Source organism: Schistocerca cancellata, chromosome 10 (assembly GCF_023864275.1).
Source record: "Schistocerca cancellata isolate TAMUIC-IGC-003103 chromosome 10, iqSchCanc2.1, whole genome shotgun sequence".
Classification (NCBI taxonomy): Eukaryota; Metazoa; Arthropoda; class Insecta; order Orthoptera; family Acrididae; genus Schistocerca; species Schistocerca cancellata.
The window spans coordinates 17444249-17471804 of record NC_064635.1 but is presented as its reverse complement, the minus strand read 5'-3'; the positions used below and the strand labels follow the sequence as shown (position 1 = coordinate 17471804).

Genomic DNA, 27556 nt, shown 5'->3' with positions numbered 1-27556 from the left:
CCTGTTCTGATTTTTGCTACCTATTACTTCGTCTTTCTTCGATTTACTCTCAGCCCATATTCTGCACTGATTAGATTGTTCATTCCATTCAGAAGATCGAGTAACTGTCATTCGCTTTCACTCAGGTTAATAATGTCACCAGCGAATCGTATCTTTGATATCCTTTCACCTTGAGTTTTAATTGCACTCCTGAACCTTTCTTTTATTTCAATCATCGCTTCTTCCGTGTACAGATTGAACAGTAGGGGCGAAAGTCTACATCCCCGTCTTACACCCTTTTTAATGTCCGACTGCTTACGTGGGAAGTAACGTGCTCGCCTCCCATGCAATCGGTCCCAGGTTCTATTCTCGACCGGGTTGGAGATTTTCTCCGATCGGGGACTGGGTGTTGCGTTATCGTCCCGGCCAACGATGCCATACGTTCATTTCCATTTTACCCGTTTTAATCTGAGCACTTCGTTCTTGATCATCCGTTCTCATTATTCGCTCTTGGCTCTTGTACATATTGTATATTATCCGTCTCTCCCTGTAGCTTACACTTACTTTTCTCAGAATTTCGAACATCATGCTCCATTTTACATGATCTAACTCTATGAACGGGTCTTGGTTTTTCTTTAGTCTTGTTTCCACTATCAGTTGCAACGTCAGAATTGCCTCTCTCTCGTGCCTTTACCTTTCCTAAAGCCAAACTGGTTGTCATCTAGCACATCCTCAGTTTTCTTTTCAGTTCTTCTGTATATTATTCTTGTCAGCAACTGGGATGCATAAGCTCTTAAGCTGATTGTGCGACAATTCTCGCACTTGTCAGCTCTTGGAGTCTTCTGAATAGTGTGGGTGACAGTTTTCCGAAAATCAGATGTTATGTCACCAGACTCGTACATTCTACACACTAGTGTGATTAGTCGTTATATTGCCATAATACATAGCGTGACGAAAAACTTGAAGCAGCGAAAGCTGAGCAGCAAATGGAATGGAAGTTCATGGACTTGATGTTATTTCAGTGATTACAAGATCGAGTCAGATATAGAGGATTTATAAGTTAGTCATGCAAAAGTAACCTTCAACTTTGAAAAAGGTAGATAACTGACACAAATGTTTGATACAGCCCTGAACGCAGTGTGCTAACTAATTTATAAACTGTATAAAATACATGTTTGACTATCAGCTGTTTTTATTTTAAACCCAAATATCAACCGATTTTAGCCTTGGACCACCTTCACGGATAAGGGTTAAAATGGTTTAAGCCAACACATTACATTTTTCATTACTTAAATACTGTGTGGAGCATGTCATGAATATCAACATAGGACACAAGACTTTTAGAAGCAAACATACTAATACTAAATCTTCTTTTCAGTACTGCTTCGTGTACATTTAGCATTAGTATGTTTGCTTCTAAAAGTCTTGTGTCCTATATTGATATTCATAACATGCTCATTATTTAAGTAATGACAAATGTAAGGTGGTGGTTTAAACCATCTTAGGCCTTATCTGTGAAGATGGTCCAAGACTGAAACCAGTTGATATTTGGGTTTCAAATAAAAACAGCTGATGGTCAAACATGCATTTCATACATTACTTGACGCCTGTTGATAGTCACCTTCCAGAAATATTTAATTTAGAAACTCCTTGTATATAAAGCGCTTGGCAGTTTGAGGCCACTTATCAGTACGACATTGTACCAACTTGTGGCTTGAGTGCATGCATTGATTCGGTGCAGAAGGGCGTTATGAAGCCACTGCACCCTCTCATGGGGCAAAATGCTCCACAACTTTCGTAACTGGTCCTCGACGTCATGGATGCCCGCAATGGAACGAAGTTGACCTCTGAGCTGGTCCCACACAGGTTCTGTTTGGGACATATCTGGGTAGTTGCTGGCCGTGGGAGTAACTCAACAATATGCTGACAGTTCACAGGCACATGTGCCATTAATGGACCAGCATCGTCTTGTTAAAAAATGGCAGTACAATACTCTCACATGAGGAGTAACTCAGCAGGATACGGGATTTCTACCACATATTGTCCTGCCATCGGAGTTTCCCCAACCACTGACCTAAACTCATGCCTGATGGTCTCCCACACCATAATGCCATAATGCTAGAAGTAACACGGTTGACGATGGACACGCAGGGCAACGTGGAACTGCCATTCATCGCTGAACACAATGCAACGCCATTCTTCGTCAGTCCAGGTTTTCTGGTCACAGCACCACTCAAAACACACCCATTTGTGCTGTGGTATTCACAGCAGCTAATGAATTGGACGGTAATTCAATAGTCCAGCTGCTGCTAGTGTCTGACCAATGGTGTTGAATGGCACAGAACGCTACACGGAGTCCCTCATAGATGGCAGGCACAGACGTGAAGCGGTTCCGTTGTGCTTCGTGCACAGTACAGTGATCCTTCGTTGTACTGGCCAAACACGGACTGCATGAATCTAGACGGCCAGTGTGCCTCCCTTTACCTTCTGGTGCAGACCAACACCGGGCCACTGTCACAGCCGAATGACCCACAAATATGGATATTATTGCACAATGCGTCCAGCGTACCAAATTCACACCCACGATGGGGTCCCTGTCGAACTCTGTGCCGAGCGAGCTGGCGGAGTGGTTGGCACACTGGACTCGCATACGGGGGGGGGGGGGGGGGGGGGACGGCGGTTCAAACCCCCGTCCGGCCATCCCGATTTGGGGTCTCCGTGATTCCCCTGAATCGCTCCAGGTAAATGGGAGGGTGGTTTCTTTGAAAGAGCACGGCCGACTTCCTTCCCCATCCTTCCCTAATCCGAGCTTCCGCTCCGTCTCCAAATGATCTTGTTGTCGACGAGACATTAACCACTAATGCTGTCCTCTTCCTCGAACTTCGTCAGTTACGGATAACGCTACGTGGCATGTCTGTGTTCTTCACAGTGATTAATCATTTACGTAAAGGCCCTGGTTTGCGAGTGTACAAACATTGGCATCTCGCTATGCTTTGGCATGATTTTTTTTCCCCTTCTTGTCAGGCACCAAGAGATGAATACACTAAGCAGATTCAGAAGGATGTAGATTGCAGTAGGTACCGGGAGATGACGCTTGCACAGGATAGAGTAGCATGGACAGCTGCATCAAACCAGTCTCAGGACTGAAGACCACAACAACAACAACAACAACAACTTGTCAAGCACAGTATGACGGATCTCTTGAGCATTCTCGTGGAGAACCACATGAAGAAATGTTTGGAGACTAATGCGGTGGAAAGAAAGGATGGCTCGCCTGTTGGTTCCATGGCCAGTTTTCCACAAACTCGTGAGGAGAACAAGAAAATGCTGTTCATTGGGAGCCCCAAATTCAGACAGGTGTCCTTGACGGAACTCCACGCCGGAGACAGGAGGGGGACCACTATGCACACAGTAGATGAGAAATTAATTATAAAACAATCTAGATCGCAAGGCACGTTTGTTAAAAGGCGCCAGTTTCGATCATCGCATGACCATCACCCATATTGACGAACAATGGCTGTGCATGGAGCAGGAACCACTGAATGAGGTCGCTTTTCAGAAAACGTCCCTTGCGATCTACACTGCTACAATTAATTTGAAATATTATGGAGAGTAGTAATTCGCAACTTAACTGCGAAGCGAAGCAGTAGGGGGGGTTCAGCCTTGAGGGAGACTAGGCAGCATGGTTTCAGAAAATATCGTTCTTGTGCAACGCAGATAGCTCTTTATTCGCACGAAGTAATGGCCGCTATCGACAGGGGATCTCAAGTTGATTCCGTTTTTCTAGATTTCCGGAAAGCTTTTGACAGCGTTCCTCACAAGCGACTTCTAATCAAGCTGCGGGCCTACGGGGTATCGTCTCAGTTGTGCGACTGGATTCGTGATTTCCTGTCAGGAAGGTCGCAATTCGTAGTAATAGACGGCAAATCATCGACTAAAACTGAAGTGATATCGGGTGTTCCCCAGGGAAGCGTCCTGGGACCTCCGCTGTTCCTGATCTATATAAATGACCTGGGTGACAATCTGAGCAGTTCTCTTAGGTTGTTCGCAGATGATGCTGTAATTTACCGTCTAGTACGGTCATCCGAAGACCAGTATTATTTGCAAAGCGATTTAGAAAAGATTGCTGTATGGTGTGGCAGGTGGCAGTTGACGCTAAATAACGAAAAGTGTGAGGTGATCCACATGAGTTCCAAAAGAAATCCGCTGGAATTCGATAATTCGATAAATAGTACAGTTCTCAAGGCTGTCAATTCAACTAAGTACCTGGGCGTTAAAATTACGAACAACTTCAGCTGAAAAGACCACACGGATAATATCCTGGGGAAGGCGAGCCAAAGGTTGCGTTTCATTGGCAGGACACTTAGAAGATGCAACAAATCCACTAAAGATACAGCTTAGACTACACTCGTCCGTCCTCTGTTAGAATATTGCTGCGCGGTGTGGGATCCTTACCAGGTGGGATTGACGGAGGACATCGAAAAGGTGCAAAAAAAAGGGCAGCTCGTTTTGTATTATCACGTAATAGGGGAGAGAGTGTGGCAGATATGATACGCGAGTTAGGATGGAAGTCATTAGAGTAAAGACGTTTTTCGTCACGTCGAGATCTATTTACGAAATTTCGGTCACCAACTTTCTCTTCCGAACGCGAAAATATTTTGTTGAGCCCAACCTACATAGGTAGGAATGATCATCAAAATAAAATAAGAGAAATCAGAGCTCGAACAGAAAGGTTTAGGTGTTCGTTTTTCCTGCGCGCTGTTCGGGAGTGGAACGGTAGAGAGATAGTACGATTGTGGTTCGACGGACCCTCTGCCAAGCACTTGAATGTGAATCGCAGAGTAATCGTGTAGATGTAGATGTAGATGCAGCAGCAGCTGAGGGGTGGGCGTGCGTTGCCGGCAGGGGCGGCGACGACCTCGACGGCGTTCCCGGGCAGCGTGCTGGCGCAGGGCGGCGCCGCCCCCGGGGCGGCGGGCAGCCCCTTCACGTTCTTCTCGTACCCGGTGGCGGCCAAGTCGGGCCAGCAGGCGGTGGCCACGGTGGGCGTCAGCAACCAGCTGCTGTCCCCGCACCAGCCGCTCAGCCTGGACCAGGCCCGGCGCCGCTTCCCGCAGTACTTCACCGGCGTCGAGGAGCCGTACGCGCGCTTCCAGCAGCAGCTGCAGCAGATGCAGCAGCTGCAGCACCAGCCCCAGCAGCCGCAGAGGCAGCCCCAGCAGCTGCAGCTGCAGCCGCCGCTGCCGCCGCAGCTCCACGGCGCTGCAGAGTCTCCGAAGCCACCGCAGGTAGCGTGCAGAACCTCCTATTACCTCTACACGCATCCAAGTGTCCATGTATAGAACGAAATTTGTCCATCACCTGCTTTCTTACATGAAACCCAAATATCGAACGGTATCAGTCAGGCCATCTCCACACATTATATCTAAAGATACAGGGGATAGGCAAATTAATGTGAACACGTCTGGCCATTAAAACTGCTACAACACGAAGGTGACGTGCTACAGACGCGAAATTTCACCGACAGGACGAAGTTGCTGTGATATGCAAATGATTAGCTTTTCAGAGCATTCACACAAGGCTGGCGCCGGTGGCGACGCCAACAACGTGCTGTCATGAGGAAAGTTACCAACCGATTTCTCACACACGAACAGCTGTTGACCGGCGTTGCCTGGTGAAACGTTGTTGCGATGCCTCGTGTAAGGAGGAGAAATGCGTACCATCGCGTTTCCGACTTTGATAAAGGTCGGATTGTAGCCTATCGCGATTACGGTTTATCGTATCGCGACACTGCTGCTCGCGTTGGTCGAGATCGAATGACTGTTAGCAGAATATGGAATCGGTGGGTTCGGGAGGGTAATACGGAACGCCGTACTGGATCCCAACGGCCTCGTATCACTAGCAGTCGAGATGAGAAGCATCTTATCCGCACGGCTGTAGCGGATCGTGCAGCCACGTCTCGATTCCAGAGTCAACAGATGGGGACATTTGCAAGATAACAACCATCTGCACCAACAGTTCGACGACGTTTGCAGCAGCATGGAATATGAGCTCGGAGGCCGTGGCTGCGGTTACCCTTGACGCTGCATCACAGACAGGAGCGCCTGCGATGGTGTACTCAGCAACGAACCTGGGTGCACGAATGGCAAAACGTCATTTTTTTCGGATCAATCCAGGTTCTGTTTACAGAATCATGATGGTCGCATCCGTCTTTGGCGTCATTCCGGTGAACGCACATTGGAAGCGTGTATTCATCATCGCCATACTGGCGTATCACCCGGCGTGATGGTATGGGGTGCCACTGGTTACACGTCTCGGTCACCTCTTGTTCGCATTGACGGCACTTTGAACAGTGGACGTTACATTTCAGATGTGTTACGACCCGTGGCTCTACGTTCGATCCCTGCGAAACCCTACATTTCAGCAGGACAATGCACGACCGCATGTTGCAGGGCCTGTACGGGCCTTTTTGGATACATAAAATGTTCGACTGCTGCCACGGCCAACACATTCTCCAGATCTCTCACCAATTGAAAACGTCTCGTCAATGGTGGCTGAGCAACTGTCTCGTCACAGTATGCCAGTCGCTACTCTCGATGAACTGTGGTATCGTGTTGAAGCTGCATGGGCAGCTGTACCTGTACACTCCATCCAAGCTCTGTCTGACCCAATGCCCAGGCGTATCAAGGCCGTTATTACGGCCATAGGTGGTCGTTCTGGGTACTGATTTCCCAGGATGTACGCACCTAAATTGTGTGAAAATGTAATCACATGTCAGTTCTTGTATAATATATTTGTCCAATGAGTACCGGTTTATCTTCTGCATTTCTTCTTGCTGCAGCAATTTTAATGGCCAGTAGTGTACTTGGGAATAGTTTATTAATAAGGGGTTGGACCCACTTTTGCCAGTAATACAGCTGAGATTGTTCTCGGAATACTGGCATATGATGATTGTTTAGTCGCCGGCCGCTGTGACCGAGTGGTTCTAGGCGCTTGAGTCTGGAATTGCGGGACAGCTACGGTCGTAGCTTCGAATCCAACCTCGGGCATGGATGTGTGTGATGTTCTTAGGTTAGTTAGGTTTAAGTAGTTCTAAGTTGTAGGGGACTGTTGACCTCAGATGTTAAGTCTCATAGTGCCCAGACCCCTTTGAACCATTTGAACCATTTGATTGTATAGTCTCCAGTGGAGTGTTATGCCACTCATCGATCAGAACCTCTTCTGACTCCTGTAGTCACAAGGGAGGCGTAAATCTGCTCTGGAGTCTGCGCTCCAATACCGCCCACAAGGGTTCCTTAAAGTTCAAGTCCAGGGACTGCGCTAACCAGGCAAAATCGTTGCACTTCAGTTGCGTGCTCCTCATACCACGTTTGTACTGCCCTGGCTGTGTGAATGGGTGCATTATCGTCCTGAAATATGGCATCATTGTTGGGGAACAACGTTTGAATCGCGAGATCCACCTGATTACCTAAAATGTTGACATAATCGTTGGCTGTAACAAGGCCTTTGAGTGTAATGATGGGACCAGCAAAATATCGTGATATGGCTGTCCACACCATCACACTTGCACCTCCGTGCTTAACAGCTGGAATCAGGCGATCAGGATTGTAGGCTTCTTTCGGCGTTCTCCAGACGTAAACCCGGCCCGATGTTGGAAATGACGAAAAAGTTGACTCTTCGGAGTGTATGACGAGTTTCCACTGAACAGCTGTCCAGGATTTATGCTGCTGACACCCTGTTTTACGCTTCTTTGCGTTGGTTGTTGTCACTGAAGGTTTTCGTATAGCGGCTCGTCCACGAACATTCGCTTTATGGAGTTCTCGGCGGACAGTGTCGATAGATAAGGGATCTCGAAGATGGCTATTGATCTCTGCAGTCCCTTTGGCCGCCGTCGTTTTGACACAATTCGTGTTAACGTACGAGGATCTCTGTCATTTAGTTTTGATTTGCGCCCACTACTACGTGTATACGATGATGTCTTTCCATGTTTTGTGTAGGCTGTCATGACTGTCGGAACAGTCGCTCTTGAAACTGAAACACGTATGTATTCAGTGACAGCGATGGCGAGGGATGACAGAATCTCTGACCAGAGTGTTATTTATCGTTGCTAGTCTGCGCTTGACCGCGCGAGAGTTCAAGTCAGTTCGAGACTAGTAGTTGTAGCGAGTGGACGGTTGTACTGAGCGGGCGTCGACATGGGTCGGCGGCGTGCTCTCCCTCCATCTCTGGTCACGATTCTGGACGAGGTATATTGTTATCAAAGGTAATGAAGCAGCATTGCGCTCAGCTAATAACATATGTTAATTGTAATTTGTTCAAGAATTCCCCCAATAATAAGTTTTTATAAAGTGGATCTTTTAAACAAAGTAATCAATTTAATTTAAAGAGTTTTCCTAGGCATTTCCTCCAAGAATCAGAATTAAATATACGCCAGCGTTGCACGAAGCTGTGCCAAAAATAAGATAGTGATACAGTTTTGCTGATGTGAGAGTTTTGGTTTTTGTGTTCAGGTATAATTGTTGCACAGGGCCAAGGGTCAGCGCAGCTGCCCTTATAAAATTTATCAGGTTCATTTTAGCGTTAATTTTGTGGGGACTTAACATTTTTTTCTCATTTTTATTATGCAGTTTTGTGGGAAGTCAACATTTGGCACACGTTTTCATTGTCATTGTCCTTTTAAAAATTCTGCGGGGAGGTTACACTTGGCTCTGTTCCCATTAACATTTAATTATTGTCTTTCAAAATTTTACGGGGAGGTTACAAAACATTCAGTGAGTTGGCTGTCTTGGTTACAGATGCTCCAGCTAATCGGGCCCCCACAATCTGCCCTCTTTGGAACTCTGTTAGGTCCTTCATTACACGTCGACTTGGTCTCTGAATGCAAATTCGGAGTGCGCACTACTCGTAAACAGCCTGCACTGGTGCCTGGTCCGTACCGAACGCGCACAGTCCATCGCGGTTCGTGCCTTACCTGCATTGTTGACTGTCAAATAAAAACATCCCATTACTACCGCTATTCATGTTATTTTGCCTGTCCCCTGTATAAAAACGAGTACGTGTAGTATACGGGTAAACGTTTGTTGTGGCTTGGCAAGACAGCCAAGCCACTAGGAGGAAGCCGAAAGGCACGCGTTTAAGCTCACGCAGGCTGGCGTGAGGTCTGGAACAGGTCAGGTAAATGAGCCTAACAAAAATTGTACGTAGCTGCTGGAATACTTAACTTTAATCCATAATTGGTGAACATCGCTCTTGACGGTACATGTTTTACAGCAGCAATAGTTACTTGTAATGGCGCCTTGCTAGGTCGTAGCAAATGACGTAGCTGAAGGATATGCTAACTATCGTCTCGGCAAATGAGAGCGTAATTTGTCAGTGAACCATCGCTTGAAAAGTCGGCTGTACAACTGGGGCGAGTGCTAGGGAGTCTCTCTAGACCTGCCCTGTGGTGGCGCTCGGTCTGCAATCACTGATAGTGGCGACACGCGGGTCCGACGTATACTAACGGACCGCGGCCGATTCAAAGGCTACCACCTAGCAAGTGTGTGTCTGGCGGTGACACCACAACGTTACAAATTCTTTTCCAAGGAAGTGAAAAATATACACTGCCCTCCATAAGTTTGGAAACACCATGCTGCGTATTACAACAGAGCAAGATGGAAGTGATCTATGTGAACTATTGGTTAGAATACGGAATAGCAAGCTCAAATAATGGTTAGTAATGACACGTACAGTATTGTACACTTAATTATTGTACATATACATACATATTGGAACATACTAGTATTGTTCCGTTTTATATAAACCGACGTTACCTGTCCAAGCAGTTCTAAACACGCCAGGTGCCGCGCGTAGACCGTACGGCTATGAATACGTACGATCTTTACATTTCTGTTCACATGTAGTTGCCTTTGCATAAAGGTATAACTCGGTGCGAAAGTAATTGAAAATGGCCCAAAAGGGCCAGGTTCATAAGGAATCACGGGTAATAATAATCACTTTGTACCCAGAAGGCAATAGTGTCCGACAAATAGCACAGAAACCGGTGACTTACATCAGCAGAGTTGTCAAAATCATACACCGGCATCGAGAAACAGGCTACTACGGAGATCGTCGTCGCTCAGGAACACCCAGGAAAACATCAGAACGCCAGGGAAAGTGTTTGATAGCGACCAGTAAACGTAACGGATTAAAAACTGTCCGCGAATTGACTGCTGAACGAAACGCAACGAGGGATACACCGGTGAGTGAGTCAACAGTGAGACGACGCCTGGCAGACAACAACCTCCGAGGTTATGTAGCAACAAGGAAACCACTGTTGCCGCCTGTTAACAAAAAGAAAAGGCTTCAGTGGGCTAGGACACACCAACATTGGACAGCGGGGGATTGGGAAAGAGTCTTATTCATTGATGAATCCAAGTTCGAAATATGTGGAAGTAAACGCCGTCAATTTGTACGCCGTTTACCTCATGAACGCTTGAATGCTCAGAGCGTAATTCCAACTGTAAAACATGGAGGGGGTTCTGTGATGGTATGGGGATCCTTTGGAGGGAATAAGGTAGGAGATTTGGTGAAAATAGATGGAAAAATCAACCGAAAGGATTATCATGCCATTCTCCAGTAACATACTAAGACATCTGGTTTGCATCCGATTGGGAAAGGGTTTGTCTTGCAGCAAGACAACGACCCGAAACATACGTCTCACTCGTTTCAGAACTATGTGAAGTCTCTAGAGGTTCGTAAAATATTGAAAAACATGGAATGGCCACCCCAATCCCCTGATTGTAACCCAATCGAGCTGCTGTGGGATGAATTGGACAGAAGGATCCGAAAACGGGAAATCATGAGAGGGTCACAATTGTGGGACGTCCTGCAGCAAGAATTGAGATTGATTCCAACTGAAACCTTGACGGAACTGATGCAGCGCATGCCGAGAGTCTGCGAGGCAGTGATGAAAGCAAAGGGTGGCTAGTTTGAGGAATCGAAAATTTAATTATATACACAGGGTGAGTCACCTAACATTACCGCTGAATATATTTCGTAAACCACATCAAATACTGACGAACCGATTCCACAGACCGAACGTGAGGAGAGGGGCTAGTGTAATTGTTTAATACAAACCATAAAAAAATGCACGGAAGTATGTTTTTTAACACAAACCTACGTTTTTTTTTAAATGGAACCCCGTTAGTTTTGTTAGCACATCTGAACATATAAACAAATACGTAATCAGTGCCGTTTGTTGCATTGTAAAATGTTAATTAAATCCGGAGATATTGTAAACTAAAGTTGACGCTCGAGTACCACTCCTCCGCTGTTCGACCGTGTGTATCGGAGAGCACCGAATTACGTAGGGATCCAAAGGGAACGGTGATGGACCTTAGGTACAGAAGAGACTGGAACAGTACATTACGTCCACATGCCAACACCTTTTTATTGGTCTTTTTCACTGACGCATATGTACATTACCATGAGGGGTGAGGTACACGTACACACGTGGTTTCCGTTTTCAATTACGGAGTGGAATAGAATGTATCCCGACACGTCAGGCCAAAGGATGTTCGATGTGGTGGCCATCATTTGCTGCACACAATTGCAATCTCTGGCGTAATGAATGTCGTACACGCCGCAGTACATCTGGTGTAATGTCGCCGCAGGCTGCCACGATACGTTGTTTCATATCCTCTGTGGTTGTAGGCACATCACGGTACACATTCTCCTTTAACGTACCCCACAGAAAGAAGTGCAGAGGTGTAAGATCAGGAGAACGGGCTGGCCAATTTATGCGTCCTCCACGTCCACCACGAAACTGAACGTCGGAGGTTTCAAGCGTCAACTTTAGGTTACAATATCTCCGGATGTAATCAACATTTTACAATGCAACAAACGGCACTGATTACGTATACAATATGTTCAGATGTGCAACATTCCTAACGTGGTTCCATTTAAAAAAAACGTAGGTTTGTGTTAAAAAAACATACGTCCGTGCATTTTTGTATGGTTTGTGTTAAACAATTACACTAGCCCCTCTCCTCACGTTCGGTCTGTGGAATCGGTTCGTCAGTATTTGGTGTGGTTTACGAAATATATCCAGCGGTAACGTTAGGTGACTCACCCTGTATACTAAGATGGTATCTGTTCTTTCGGACATGTCCATCCGACATGTCCATCTTAGTATATATATAGTTAAGGCTCACCGGCCACTTGACCATCTTCTTCTTCTGTGCGAATGCACAAACAGTGCCCGAACTCTTACGGGAATCGGCAACGCGCCGCGAGTAATGAGTATAATGGGCGGGGGCACTACGAATGTAGTGCGGGACAATACGTTGAGAATGTGGGTTTCGCGGGAGGCGTGCCAGAGATAAATCCCTGCAGTCGTGGTATACTCTGTGTCCTCGGTGGCTCAGATGGATAGAGCGTCTGACATATAGGTAGGAGATCCCGGGTTCGAGTCCCGGTCGGGGTACACATTTTCATCTGTCCCCGTTGACGTATGTCACGCCTGTAAGCAACTAAGGGTGTTCATTTCATTGAAAATTTAATTGTTGAATCTCCCTGTGTATTATTTGAGCTTAATAATCATTTGGAAAACAACAAGATGCATTTTTATGCTGTATTTCCTTTCCATTGTCTATAATTGCGAGGTGTTTCCAAAATTATGGAGCACAGTATAAAAGAATACTTATAGGGTTAAAACATCACATCTCTGTCATTACTTAAAGAGTGGCTACGTCTCAAATGTAGAGCATGTCATGAATTCCAGTAAACAACATAGGACTTTTAAAGTCAAACATACTAATAACAAGAGCAAACAGAGCAGTATTCAAGAGAGGATCAAAGGTATAAGTATTACAATTGTACAAAATATAGAGTAGTTAGTTAAAGATCGTTAGAAAGTATTTGCGTCATATGGTATAAAGATATTTCGATGATAGGTTTCTTGCTGAAAGCATAGGACTGAACTGTCTTTGATGAACATCTTTGGTACAGAGATCGTTAGAAAGTATTTTCGTCATATGGTGTAAAGATATTTCGATGATATGTTGCTTGGTAAAAGCAGAAGACTGGACTGTCTTTGATGAACGTCTTTGGTATAGTTTCATAAGTAAACAGAACAGTGAAGTTTTTTTTATCGTTGAATAGAATCCGTGAATGTGGTCTATAACTGAAATTGGTCCGTATTTGGGTTTTAAATAAAAAAAAGCAGCTGAAGGTGAAACATGCATTTCATACATTACTTGATGACCGTTGATACTCTCCTTCGCGAAATATGTATAAAACAAGTGTCAATGTATGAGGGTCACACCAATGCCTCCCATTTACTTTCATGCAAACTGCAGTGGGGCAAAACAAAATTGGACCAGGAAATATTTATCGTGATACCGCACCGATGGCCGTGTGTGTTAAAATTGTGCCCACTTCCAGGGCGGGAAAAACCAACTCGTTAAAAATGACTTTCAGCACTATGGGACTTAACTTCTGAGGTCATCAGTCCCCTAGAACGTAGAACTAAGTAAACCTAACTAACCTAAGGACATCACACACATCCATGCCCGAGGCAGGATTCGAACCTGCGACCGTAGCGGTCGCTCAGTTCCAGACTGTAGCGCCTAGAATCGCACGGTCACTCCGGCCGGCTACTGGTTAAAACCGATACCGGAATCTTGATTCCGAATAACCGGTGTTCTTCGGTATTTGTTTGCTCTCGGTTATAACAGGTGTTTATTTATTGAGATTTTCCTCTATACATACAGTCAGTTTCACAACTAAGTGTACGCCGTTTTATCATAATAATATGTTTAAACGAAAATACATGTTATTACTAATTGCACAATTCCCTAATACTTAATCGAATCGCTGCCATCGTAGCTTGGCACCTTAACCATCTCTCCGATAAATGATCCATGTTTCCAGCCTCTAAATATAGTTTGACCCACTTCGCAACGAATGTCTTTGACTTTCTAAGGGTTTTAGCAGCAGCTGCCTGTGTAAGCTTTGGTCCCTTTGGACGGTTTACAAGGGACACTGCCCTGCGACGCTTCAGATACTTTGCACTCACTTGAAACTGCAACCGACAAAACAAAACATTCAGCTCTAACTCTGTTTATCTATACACCGTGCAAAAACACACTGATCACAGACTAGAGATCCTACCAGAGATGCTGCTGCGGATGTTAACATTTAAAATTACGGTGTACACCTTCTTGTGAAACTGGTTGTGGGGTTTCTCTCCAACATACATAGGAAACGAAATCCGCTAGTGGAAGCAGTATCTGCCGTAAAATATCTAGGAGTAACTATCCGGAGTGACCTTAAGTGGAACATCCACATAAAACAAATAGTGGGAAAAGCAGACGCCAGACTCAGATTCACAGGAAGAATCTTAAGGAAATGTAACTCACCCACGAAGGAACTGGCTTATAAGGCGCTTGTTAGACTTATTCTTGAGTATTTTTCATCTGTCTGGAATCCCTACCAGATAGGACTGGTAGAAGAGATAGAGAAGATCCAAAGAAGAGCGGCACGTTTCTTTACGGGTTCATTTAGCCTGCGCGAGAGCGTTAGGGAGATGGTCAATAAATTTCATTGGCAGGCGTTACAACAGAGGCGTTGTTCATCACGCAGAGGTTTACTGTTGAAATTTCGAAACAGCACTTACCGGGGAGAGTCGGACAACATATTACTTTCCCCTAATACGTCCCGTGTAATGAGCATGAGGAGACAATTCGAGAAATTAGAGCCGACACAGAAGCTTACCGACTATCATTCTCCTCACGCACTTTTCGTTAGTGGAACAGGGTTGGATGGCTCACTTAGTGGTACGAAAAATACCCTCCGCCACACGCCATTATGTGGCTTCCGGTGTGTGACGTAGATGTCGGGCAACGTAACAAATACCCAGAAATTATTACGTGTGTTACATAAGATCTTAATTTTCCTGAAGTGAAAACTGGTAATACACTTTCACGAAAATTTTGAGCAAGCAAGGATCTGTTACAAGACTGCCCTATCTCACTAACATCATTTAAAATGTATATAGACATCAGTCTTAAGACAGTCTTGTAAATACGATCGGATGGTGCTATACGTTAAAGACGGAGTTTATTTACATTACCTCTTATTTGCTGACGGTAAAGTACTTATAGCGCAAGACGGGAAGCATGCGAATTATACATGCAATCAGATAGCAATGGAATACAGAAACTGGAGACCGAAGATTAATGATCAGAAAACGGAATACCTTAGTATTAATCCAGATGACTTGGAGGGAAAGAGGATTTAGAAGGTCAATACTCTCTGTTGTTTTGGATCCATTTCAGAGACGGACTGAAAAATCAGAGGTAGAAATTAATGAAGGAATTAAAAGTGGAAGAAAGGTCATTGGGATGCTCAACACAATCCTATGGAGCAGAAATGTAAGCAGCGTACCTGAAACATGCAAATACACTCCTGGAAATGGAAAAAAGAACACATTGACACCGGTGTGTCAGACCCACCATAGTTGCTCCGGACACTGCGAGAGGGCTGTACAAGCAATGATCACACGCACGGCACAGCGGACACACCAGGAACCGCGGTGTTGGCCGTCGAATGGCGCTAGCTGCGCAGCATTTGTGCACCGCCGCCGTCAGTGTCAGCCAGTTTGCCGTGGCATACGGAGCTCCATCGCAGTCTTTAACACTGGTAGCATGCCGCGACACCGTGGACGTGAACCGTATGTGCAGTTGACGGACTTTGAGCGAGGGCGTATAGTGGGCATGCGGGAGGCCGGGTGGACGTACCGCCGAATTGCTCAACACGTGGGGCGTGAGGTCTCCACAGTACATCGATGTTGTCGCCAGTGGTCGGCGGAAGGTGCACGTGCCCGTCGACCTGGGACCGGACCGCAGCGACGCACGGCTGCACGCCAAGACCGTAGGGGACCGCACCGCCACTTCCCAGCAAATTAGGGACACTGTTGCTCCTGGGGTATCGGCGAGGACCATTCGCAACCGTCTCCATGAAGCTGGGCTACGGTCCCGCACACCGTTAGGCCGTCTTTCGCTCACGCCCCAACATCGTGCAGCCCGCCTCCAGTGGTGTCGCGACAGGCGTGAATGGAGGGACGAATGGAGACGTGTCGTCTTCAGCGATGAGAGTCGCTTCTGCCTTGGTGCCAATGATGGTCGTATGCGTGTTTGGCGCCGTGCAGGTGAGCGCCACAAACAGGACTGCATACGACCGAGGCACACAGGGCCAACACCCGGCATCATGGTGTGGGGAGCGATCTCCTACACTGGCCGTACATCACTGGTGATCGTCGAGGATACACTGAATAGTGCACGGTACATCCAAACCGTCATCGAACCCATCATTCTACCATTCCTAGACCGGCAAGGGAACTTGCTGTTCCAACAGGACAATGCACGTCCGCATGTATCCCGTGCCACCCAACGTGCTCTAGGTGTAAGTCAACTACCCTGGCCTGCAAGATCTCCGGATCTGTCCCCCATTGAACATGTTTGGGACTGAATGAAGCGTCGTCTCACGCGGTCTGCACGTCCAGCACGAACGCTGGTCCAACTGAGGCGCCAGGTGGAAATGGCATGGCAAGCCGTTCCACAGGACTACATCCAGCATCTCTACGATCGTCTCCATGGGAGAATAGCAGCCTGCATTGCTGCGAAAGGTGGATATACGCTGTACTAGTGCCGACATTGTGCATGCTCTGTTGCCTGTGTCTATGTGCCTGTGGTTCTGTCAGTGTGATCATGTGATGTATCTGACCCCAGGAATGTGTCAATAAAGTTTCCCCTTCCTGGGACAATGAATTCACGGTGTTCTTATTTCAATTTCCAGGAGTGTACAATGTGTTCAAAACTTTTGATCTCCATTGCGTGCACAGTAAAAATTTGAGAAAGATATCTCATTAATTGTCTAGGTGATAATTTTGTTTTTGGAATTTGAAATGAGGCTTTCTGGACACCTCGTATTTGCTTCTTCAAATATTCGTGTGAATACATCATTGCTTAAGTTAATGACTACTGTAGCCTCCAGTTGCGTGAAGGTAAGACGCTGCAGTTAACAATGGCACTGTGCCCGTCGACAGGTGACGGAGTTCCCAGAGGAGAGACCGGCCAGTGGCTTCGCCAGGCCCCATCCCGCCCCCGCCCCCGCCGCCGCCGCCGGCGACGCTAATGACGATGACGACGACGGCAGCTACGACGAGCGGCCAGCCTACAGGTCCAGCGGATACCACGGCGCCGCAGGTGAGGCTCCTCCTCCTACAGCACGCACTCCGCGTTACTGGGGCGCAAGTCGCGGTTTAAGAGCCGTCACAGTTCGCGCCAGGAAACATCGCACTGTACTGAGGAAACCACGGCCTAAGTGATATCTCTCTAACTTTTGTCGGCGTTTCTGTCTATATACAGGGTTATTACAAATGATTGAAGCGATTTCACAACTCTACACTAACTTTATTATTTGAGATATTTTCACAATGCTTTGCACACACATACAAAAACTCAAAAAGTTTTTTTAGGCATTCACAAATGTTCGTTATGTGCCCCTTTAGTGATTCGGCAGACATCAAGCCGATAATCAAGTTCCTCCCACACTCGGCGCAGCGTGTCCCCATCAATGAGTTCGAAAGCATCGTTGATGCGAGCTCGCAGTTCTGGCACGTTTCTTGGTAGAGGAGGTTTAAACACAATCTTTCACATAACCCCACAGAAAGAAATCGCATGGGGTTAAGTCGGGAGAGCGTGGAGGCCATGACATGAATTGCTGATCATGATCTCCACCACGACCGATCCATCGGTTTTCCAATCTCCTGTTTACGAAATGCCGAACATCATGATGGAAGTGCGGTGGAGCACCATCCAGTTGAAAGATGAAGTCGGCGCTGTCGGTCTCCAGTTGTGGCACGAGCCAATTTTCCAGTTTGTCCAGATACACGTGTCCTGTAACGTTTTTTTCGCAGAAGAAAAAGGGGCCGTACACTTTAAACAGTGAGATTGCACAAAAACACGTTAACTTTTGGTGAATTTCGAATTTGCTGCACGAATGCGTGAGTATTCTCTACCGCCCAGGTTCGCACATTGTGTCTGTTCACTTCACCATTAAGAAAAAATGTTGCTTCATCACTGAAAACAAGTTTCGCACTGAACGCATCCTCTTCCATGAGCTGTTGCAGCCGCGCCGGAAATTCAAAGCGTTTGACTTTGTCATCGGGTGTCAGGGCTTGTAGCAGTTGTAAACGGTAAGGCTTCTGCTTTAGCCTTTTCCGTAAGATTTTCCGAACCGTCGGCTGTGGTACGTTTAGCTCCCTGCTTGCTTTATTCGTCGACTTCCGCGGACTACGCGTTAAACTTGCCCGCACGCGTTCAACCGTTTCTTCGCTCACTGCAGGCCGACCCGTTGATTTCCCCTTACAGAGGCATCCAGAAGCTTTAAACTGCGCATACCATCGCCGAATGGAGTTAGCAGTTGGTGGATCTCTGTTGAACTACGTCCTGAAGTGTCGTTGCACTGTTATGACTGACTGATGTGAGTGCATTTGAAGCACGACATACGCTTTCTCGGCTCCTGTCGCCATTTTGTCTCACTGCACTCTGGCGGCAGAAACCTGAAGTGCGGCTTCAGCCGAACAAAACTTTATGAGTTTTTCTAGGTATCTGTAGTGTGTCGTGACCATATGTCAATGAATGGAGCTACAGTGAATTTATAAAATCGCTTGAATCATTTGTAATAGTCCTGTACTTGAAGTGCAGCTACACACACAGATCGATTGTGGCTGTAATTATCGTATGGCAGCGAAACTTGGTAGAGATTCTGATGCGTTGATGCGGAACCCATTAACGTTGAAAAAAACTTTTTCTAATGTTGGCCACCAGGTGCACATATAGTCCTCAGAATGCAAGAAAGCCGTACAGAGATATTTCCGTACGTAATGGATTAGGAACGGGTCGTGGACAGAAAAGGTCAAACAAGTGAAAAAGGCATAATGTTGGTGTTATTATTAACCGCTCCTTACACAACTTGTTCAATATGAGGACTGGAGACGTCGATGAGGTGTTGTACAGCGCCTTATTTGCACTTGTTGGGAGAACCGATAGAGGTACTGAAGGTACCCTCCGCCACACACCGTCAGGTGGCTTGCGGAGTATGGATGTAGATGTAGATGTAGAAATTGTAACTATGTAATTTACAGCGTAAATCGCTTCCCGCATTCGAATATCTACCGAGTTTCGCTGCCATATGAATATTAGAGCCCACAGTGGATCTCCGCAAATAGCTACACTTCAAAAATGAGCGCCCGACGTATAGACAGAAACATGAGGTATCACGTAGGTTGTGGTTTCCCAGTACACCTGCTTCTTATCTAGCTACATAGCCAGCTACCTACCAATTTCAGCCACCGTATGGTGCATGGCGAGATTAATTCACTAACAAATGTTACACACTTTCTTCCCCATTCAGCCTCTGTAGAAGTGGAACCCGATCTGCTATGACAACATTTCGGAGTTTGTTTAGAGATATTTTCTGAGAACGTAAGAATAGAAGAATCGGATGAAAACGTGCTCAGAACATAAATTGCTAATCCCAATAAACAGTGGTGTGAGCTATTCGTATGCAAAAGTTTGCCTTTTACCGCGACAGACATTTGAATGACCACGTATTCAAGGTCTCGGAGAGGGACATTGATAATGAGAACAAACAAAATATCGCTACAATAGGACTAAACGCACACGCATTTCATTGCCGTGACTTATCGATATGATTCTCTCCGTTTAAAATGATTATGCTTTTTCTTAAATTAAAAGGAAGGTCAAAAGCGATGGCCGTAATATTGATGGTTTATTGATAGCAAAATCGATCAGATAGTGTTTCAAAATTGATTTTTGTATCAATAAACCACCAATGTTACAGCCAACGCTGACCTTCCTTTTAATTTAACATACAGGGCTATTACAAATGATTGAAGCGATTTCATAAATTCACTGTAGCTCCATTCATTGACATATGGTCACGACACACTACAGATACGTAGAAAAACTCATAAAGTTTTGTTCGGCTGAAGCCGCACTTCAGGTTTCTGCCGCCAGAGCGCTCGAGAGCGCAGTGAGACAAAATGGCGACAGGAGCCGAGAAATCGTATGTCGTGTTTGAAATGCACTAACATCAGTCAGTCATAACAGTGCAACGACACTTCAGGACGAAGTTCAACAAACATCCACCAACTGCTAACTCCATTCGGCGATGGTATGCGCAGTTTAAAGATTCTGGATGCCTCTGTAAGGGTAAATCAATGGGTCGGCCTGCAGTGAGCGAAGAAACGGTTGAACACGTGCGGGCAAGTTTAACGCGTAGCCCGCGGAAGTCGACGAATAAAGCAAGCAGGGAGCTAAACGTACCACAGGATGGTGCTCCACCGCATTTCCATCATGATGTTCGGCATTTCTTAAACAGGAGATTAGAAAACCGATGGATCGGTCGTGGTGGAGATCACGATCAGCAATTCGTGTCATGGCCTCCGCGCTCTCCCGACTTAAACCCATGCGATTTCTTTCTGTGGGGTTATGTGAAATATTCAGTGTTTAAACCTCCTCTACCAAGAAACGTGCCAGAACTGCGAGCTCGCATCAACGATGCTTTCGAACTCATTGATGGGGACATGCTGCGCCGAGTGTGGGAGGAACTTGATTATCGGCTTGATGTCTGCCGAATCACTAAAGGGGCACATAACGAACATTTGTGAATGCCTAAAAAAACTTTTTGAGTTTTTGTATGTGTGTGCAAAGCATTGTGAAAATATCTCAAATAATAAAGTTATTGTAGACATGTGAAATCACTTCAATCATTTGTAATAACCCTGTATATGGTCGTTGTACACACAGCACTCTGTGGAGTAGCCAACCAATATTCTTTTTCTGTTTGTCCCGGTAGTGTTATGCAACTATTCAGTCTTTGTAGTGCAGATGTGGTTAATCAGTGAAGTGGTCAAGGCAAAGTTGTACCACATTCGTTGCCTTCTCCAGCTCACAAACTGTCACCATTCAGCCTAAGCCACACATCAGGTTATGCTACTAATCAGTTGCCACAGCCTTCGTTACAAAATAGTACCAAACTGAGGTCGAAGCCAAAGATGCCAAAAATCAGGGAAACCACTAATAATGTATGGAGAACATCGAACGGTTTCGATTTAAGCTGTTCGAAGTACATCGCATTTTTTTCCCTGTACATCACTGGTTATCTAAGACTATCTGTCGACTGGCTAAACAAAATCTAAGCGTTTTCCAACTTGCGTAGCCTGCAGCAAAGGTTCTGTTATATACGAGGGCTGTTCAGAAAGTAAGTTACGATTGATCCCGAAATGAAAATCACAGTGAAAATCAGAGATGTTTCATTTGTAACAGTTAGCTACACCTTTCAGCTACTTCTCTACGTAGTCGCCGTTCTGACTCAGACATTCGTCGTAGCGTTGTACCAACTTTCCGATACCCTCGTCATAGAAGGCAGCCGCCAGTGCTTTCCGCCAATTCTCTACGCTGGCCTAAAGCTCGTTGCCTGTGCCAAAATGTTGTCTTCATAGCCAGCGGTTCGTTTGAGCAGAGATGAAACTCAGTGGGAGACAATTACGGGCTGTATTGTGGGTAACCAAACATTTCCAATTGAAACGATGCAGGAACATCTCCATTGCCCCTGCAGAATGAGGCTGAGAATTGTCTTGAAGAAGAAACCGCACGACAATTATGTAATGTTGGTTGCATAGCTTCAGGGGACAATTCTCACCAGGCCCTCGTACTTGGCGCGAGACACTATTTTCTGCAACATCTTTACGCGCTCACTAAAAGCTCAGGAATGAAAAGAGCGACAATTCTACCTAGAGTCATATTAGAGACACTGCTCAACACATCTTTGCAAAGCTTTATCGGATTTTCATAGTCGTTTCCATTTCGCGACCGATCGTAACTTACTTTCTGGACAGCGCTCGTAGTTTAACCGGCAGCACCTATATCTCGATTACACCTGTTTGTCTTCTGATGTACTGTCAAACACTGCTGTGGTGTATCTGGTGCCACTTCCTGAAGTGTCGTGCCTCTGAATGCCCAGGGGTGGACCACCACAAGATTCGGGCCGAGCAGGAGTCTGAGGACGAGGACAGCGCAGAGCGGCACCCCAACAGCTACCAGACGGTCGTGTACCACGGCAAGCCCTACCACGGCGAGCAGGAGTCTGGCAAGTCGTCCTACCCCGGGTACTACCCCAAGGCCGCGCACCACAAGAAGCACCACGCAGGCGACGGCGAGGACGAGGACTCCAGGAGGCCGCAGGAGAGCAGCGGCGAAGACGACGACGAGGACGAGGACCGCCGGCCGGCGTACAGCTCGTCCTACCAGAGGTGAGCGCCGGAGTACTTGCTACTCCGCTTTCTGAACTAGCGAGGTGCCTAGTGTTACAACTCGGTCGTTAAGGGTCGTCTTTGCTACCCTGTTGTAACACGCACACTACTCCATTCCACGCTCTAACAAGGAGACGGCACGACCGTGGGGTCGGGGATTTGTCCGAAATTTTGTGTGGTGAAAGAGGACCCGTAACACCTCACGTGGTTAAAATATTAGGACGCACTACCCGGAAAATCCCGGGAAAAATCGATCCAAAGTTTCTTAGGTGCCTTATGAGTATAAAATGTTAGTCCACTGCCGAGCTGCCGTCAGGCCTCGGATTCTTACGCCAGGGGTCTCGTGTTCGATTCCTCCTCTGGCACTTTTTTTTTCTTCTGTTTCATTTTCTTTGGTTATTCCACCAATTATTCAGAAAGTTTCCCAAACCTACATTATCTTTAACAAATTAGTTACATTATTGAATAAAAATTATTTTCATTTTGTTCAACAACACAATTGATGGAGGTGGGTTTTCCATTTTTCATCGTAAAGTGTATGAGGAGAAACAGTGCCTTTTTAATCAGAATAACAAAGTCGATTGGGAAACATTCAATTTTTATACATATAACAATTATAAACAAGAACCGTAGTGGTAATTATCGTAAAAACAAAAAAAACAATAATTTTTGCGACATCTTGCGCAGCATATAAAAACGGATTTTTTACAGTCACAGGGCGTTTGCAATAAATCTGTACAAAAACATGCCCCATTAACATTTACGAAAATGTTTCGAGTTCCTGACAATTTTGAGGCAAACCAGGCATATTAAATCATGTCTCGGAATATTGGTGACGATAATTGATGGTGGATTGTAGAATGAATTTTTATACAATCTTCCCGGGAATTAATTTCACTATTCTCCTGTAACAATGCGCTGCAATTTTGCAAGCAACAGAAGAAAAAAAAGTGCCGGAGGAGGAATCGAACACGAGACCTCTGGCGTAAGGGTCCGAGCGCTAACCATGTAGGCCAGACGGCGGTACGACAATGGACTAACATTTTATGCTCATAAGGCACCGAAGGAACTTTGGATCGATTTTTCTCGGGATTTTCCGAGTAGTGCGTCCTAATTTTTACCCATGTGAGGTGTTAAGGGTCCTCTTTCACCACACAAAATTGCGGACAAATCCCCGACCCCACGGTCGTGCCGTCTCCTTGTAAGAGACTGGTATGCTCTCCACTAAACATCTCAGCCACTATTTACGATAAAATCGTTATTCATCTAAGGCAGTCGATTCTGCTAATCACATTCCACTCAGAAAGCTCAAAGTTTACATTTTTCAAAGTTCATTGAGAAAATGAATCATTCATACTGACCTGACAGGATGCAAAGGGACATCCTAGATACTGCATACAGTTTTCATAATGAATCTTATGAATGGTTAAAATTTGCGACTGGTCTTCCACAGGGTTCAGTACTGGAACCATTCCTCTTCTTGCTATGTATAAAGGAGCTTCTTTCTTACTCTGCTAAAGCAGAAATAGTGGCTTTTGCTAATGATGCAAGCGTCGTAACTCTAATCGATAGAAATCACCATAAGGAACAATGTGTGAAAAGTTCACTACTTTATATGTAGGGCAACCGCAGCCGAAATATTCCACGATGTGAAAAAAAAAAAAAGACCGCTGCGACTGTTAGAATCCTCTATTGAGAGAACAAGACAGGTTTCGCAAATAAAATTTCATCCTCATATGCTTCATGTCAAAAAATTAAAGATTCAATTCAAACCAGATACAGCCATTCCCAGCATTTACATCTAGGTATGATATTGACTTGAAGCATATGAAGATGCAAATTTAATTTGCGAAACTGGTCGTGTTCTCCAATAAAGAATTCTTAGTCGCAGCGGTCTCGTTTATTCAAATAAAAAAAATTATGACTGGTTCTCGATAAATTGGCGATCACTTAACTTGGTAAAAGTACACAGGTCATTTAACTGTGCATGAACCAGAACACATATTTCATCAAGAAGGGTTCAGAACAGGGCAAAGAAAATATTCAGAATTATTGGATGTCTTCAATACAGCCCCAGAAAAAGAAGTTGCAGCTGTTCATGTACGGAGAATATGATGGCCAATCGAGACCCATGCCAGTGGCCTCTGGGTACCCCAGAGCCAGAATGCGATCCCCAAACTGCTCCTCCAGGACATCAAACACTCTCGTGATTCGATGGAGGTCGAGCTCCGTCTTGCATGAACCATATCTTGTTGAAATGAGAGACACTTTGGATAATGGGAATGAAGTAATCTTCCAAAACTTTCACGTACCGTTCGGCAGTCACCGTGCCATCAAGGAATATCGCATCGATTATTCCGTGACTGGACATTGGACACCACACAGTCACTCGTTGAGGGTGAAGAGACTTCTCGATCTCGAAATGCGGATTCTCAGTCCCGCTTATTGACGAACCAATCCAAATGAACAAATGACTGATAACAACATGATGCTTGCGCATGCGCATACTAATACCCATCATGCCCCGGGGCCAGCCGTGCAGTTCGAACGCTCTAACGCAAACCGTTCAGAAGTTATGACGATTTTATTTCGTATAGTTCACAAACTGTCACCCAGTCTTTCGCCATGGCCTACTCTTACTTTTATCAGGTTTTAGAACATCTCGCACCATTTTACATTGTCGATCGATTATTCCAGGTCGACAAATCCCATCAACGTGTGTTGATTTTTCTTCAGTCCCGCTTCCATTATTCAGCGCAATGTCAGAACTGCCCCTCTGGTGCCTTTACCTTTCCTAAGGCGAATCCGATTGTCATCTAATAGAGCCTTAGTTTTTCCTCAGTTTTCTTTTCCGTTCTCTTGTCAGCAGCCGATTGTGCGATAGTTCTCGCATTTACCTGTCCCATCTTCGGAATATCGCGGATGGTATTTTTCCTAAAGTCAGATGGTACGTCGCCATTCTGAGATTCTATACACTATCTTGAGCAGTCGTTGGGTGGCACTTCCCTCAGCGACTACAGAAATTCCCAAGGAGTGTTATGCACGCCTTCTGTTCCATTCGATCGCAAGTCTTGGAAAGCACTTTTAAATTCTGATTCTAATACTCGATCCCCTAACTCTTCCCTGTCGACTCCTGTGTCTTCTTCTATCACGCCATCGGACAAAGCGCCCCCCTCTCTCCTTCCACCTGCGTTCTCCTTGGTAGTGGAATACTGGCTGCGCTCTTTACGTTGACGCCCCTTCTTCTGATTTAACCGAGGGATGTTTCGACCTTTTATATGCCGAATCAGTCCATCTGCGGACGATCAGTCAAAGAATCTGCTATATGTGCCTAATACCGTGTAGGCCCCCGTTAGCACGCAGAAGTGCCGCGACACGACGTGGCATGGACTCGACTTATGTCTGAAGTAGTGCTGCAGGGAACTGACACCATGAATCCTGCAGGGCTACCGATAAATCCGTAAGAGTACGAGGGGGTGGAGATCTCTTCAGAACAGCACTTTGCAAGGCCCCATAATGTTTATGTCTGGGGAGTTTGGCGGTCAGCGGAAGTGTTTAAAGTCGGAAGAGTGTTCCTGAAGCCACTCTGTAGGAATCATCGACTTGTCAAGTGTCGCGTTGCCCTGTTGGATTTGCCTTATTCCGTCGGAATGCACAGTGAACACGAATGGATGCCGGTGATCAGGCAGGATGCTTACGTACGTGTCTCCTGTCAGAGTTATACCTAGACGTATCAGGGGTCCCATATCACTCCAACTGCACATGCCTCACACCGCTGTAGAGCCTCTGCCAGCTTGAACAGTCCGGTGCTGATATGCAGGTTGGACGGACCCATGAGGTTGTCTCCACAGCCGTACACGTCCGTCGGCACTACACAATTTGAAACGAGACTCGTCCGACCAGGCAACATGTTCCCAGTCATCGACAGTCCAGTGTGGGTGTTGACGGGCCCAGGCGAGGCGTATAGCTTTGTGGCGTGCAGTCATCGAGCTTACACGAGTGGGCCTTCGGGTTCCGAAAGCCCATATCGATGATGTTTCGAAGAATGGTTCGCACGCTGACACTTGTTAATGGCGCAGCGTTGAAATCTGCAGCAATTTGCCGAAGGTTCGCATTTCTGTCACGTTGAACGATTATCTTCAGTGTTTGTTGGTCACGTTTTTGCAGAAGGTTTTTTTCGGCCACAGTGATGTCGGAGATTTGATGTTTTACCGGATTCGTCATATTCGGGGTGCACTCGTGAAATGGTCGTACCGGAAATATCCCCACTTCATCGGTACCTCGGAGGTTCAAAAATGGTTCAAATGGCTCTGAGCACTTTGGAACTTAACATCTGAGGTCATGAGTCCCGTTGAACTTAGAACTACTTTAACCTAAGGAAATCACACAGATCCATGCCCGAGGCAGGATTCCAACCTGCGACCGTAGCTATAGCGCGGTTCCAGACTGAAGCGCCTAGAACCGCTCGGCCACCCCGGCCGGCATCTCGGAGGTGCTGTGTCTCACAGCTAGTGCGCCGACTGTAGCACCACGTTCGAACTCACTGAGATTTTGACAACGTACCAAATGCGCCAGATTCTTGTTGTTGCCCACCGCAGCATCGTATTCTGCCTGTTTACGTATCTCCGTATTTGAATATGCATGCCTATAGCAGTTTGTTTGCCTCTTCAGTGTACAAGCGGTTTAAATGTTACGGCCCGTCAACAGCGAGTTAAGCTTGTGGGCCCGTTACGGCCGATCTAACAGACTCGCACTTGACCGCAGCGCGAAGTCGCAGTCCGTGGCGTCGCGCTACCACCCAGAAGAGGAAGCCGAGGAGCTGGAAGGAGGTCGCCCTCGCCCGCGGCTCGTCGTGACGTCAGCGTACTCGCGCTCGTACTCGCGGCCGTACTACGGCAGGCCGGGGGCCGGCGCCAGCCCAGAGGAAGCACCTGCCGCGGCGGAGCTGGAAGAGGGAGTGGCCGGCTCCGACACGTACAACTCGCTCAGGTCGGCACAGCTCTGCTCACCGCTACTGCACTGGCACTGGTAGGGGGAGGGGTGAGGGGGGAGGGAAGCCCTGCTAGTGGCTAGGGGGCTGCGACACTTGTGAGGAGACGAATGCCGGACATTTGCCACGCCGGACATTTGCCACACCTACCCCTTCGCCAGGTAGCTTGAGTAGTGACCCTCAGGTAAGGGCACCCTTCCTCG

General features: G+C 46.4%; 1 protein-coding gene across 1 annotated transcript in view; it reads left to right on the top strand.

Moving 5' to 3' along the window:
- LOC126106718 (uncharacterized) overlaps nt 1-27556 on the top strand; it is an 87855-nt gene that overhangs the window by 47246 nt on the left and 13053 nt on the right. The window contains exons 4-6 of the mRNA XM_049913098.1: nt 4885-5123; nt 17069-17228; nt 22075-22363. Of these exons, the coding sequence (XP_049769055.1) occupies nt 4885-5123; nt 17069-17228; nt 22075-22363 (688 nt within the window). The remainder of the gene's footprint in view (nt 1-4884; nt 5124-17068; nt 17229-22074; nt 22364-27556) is intronic.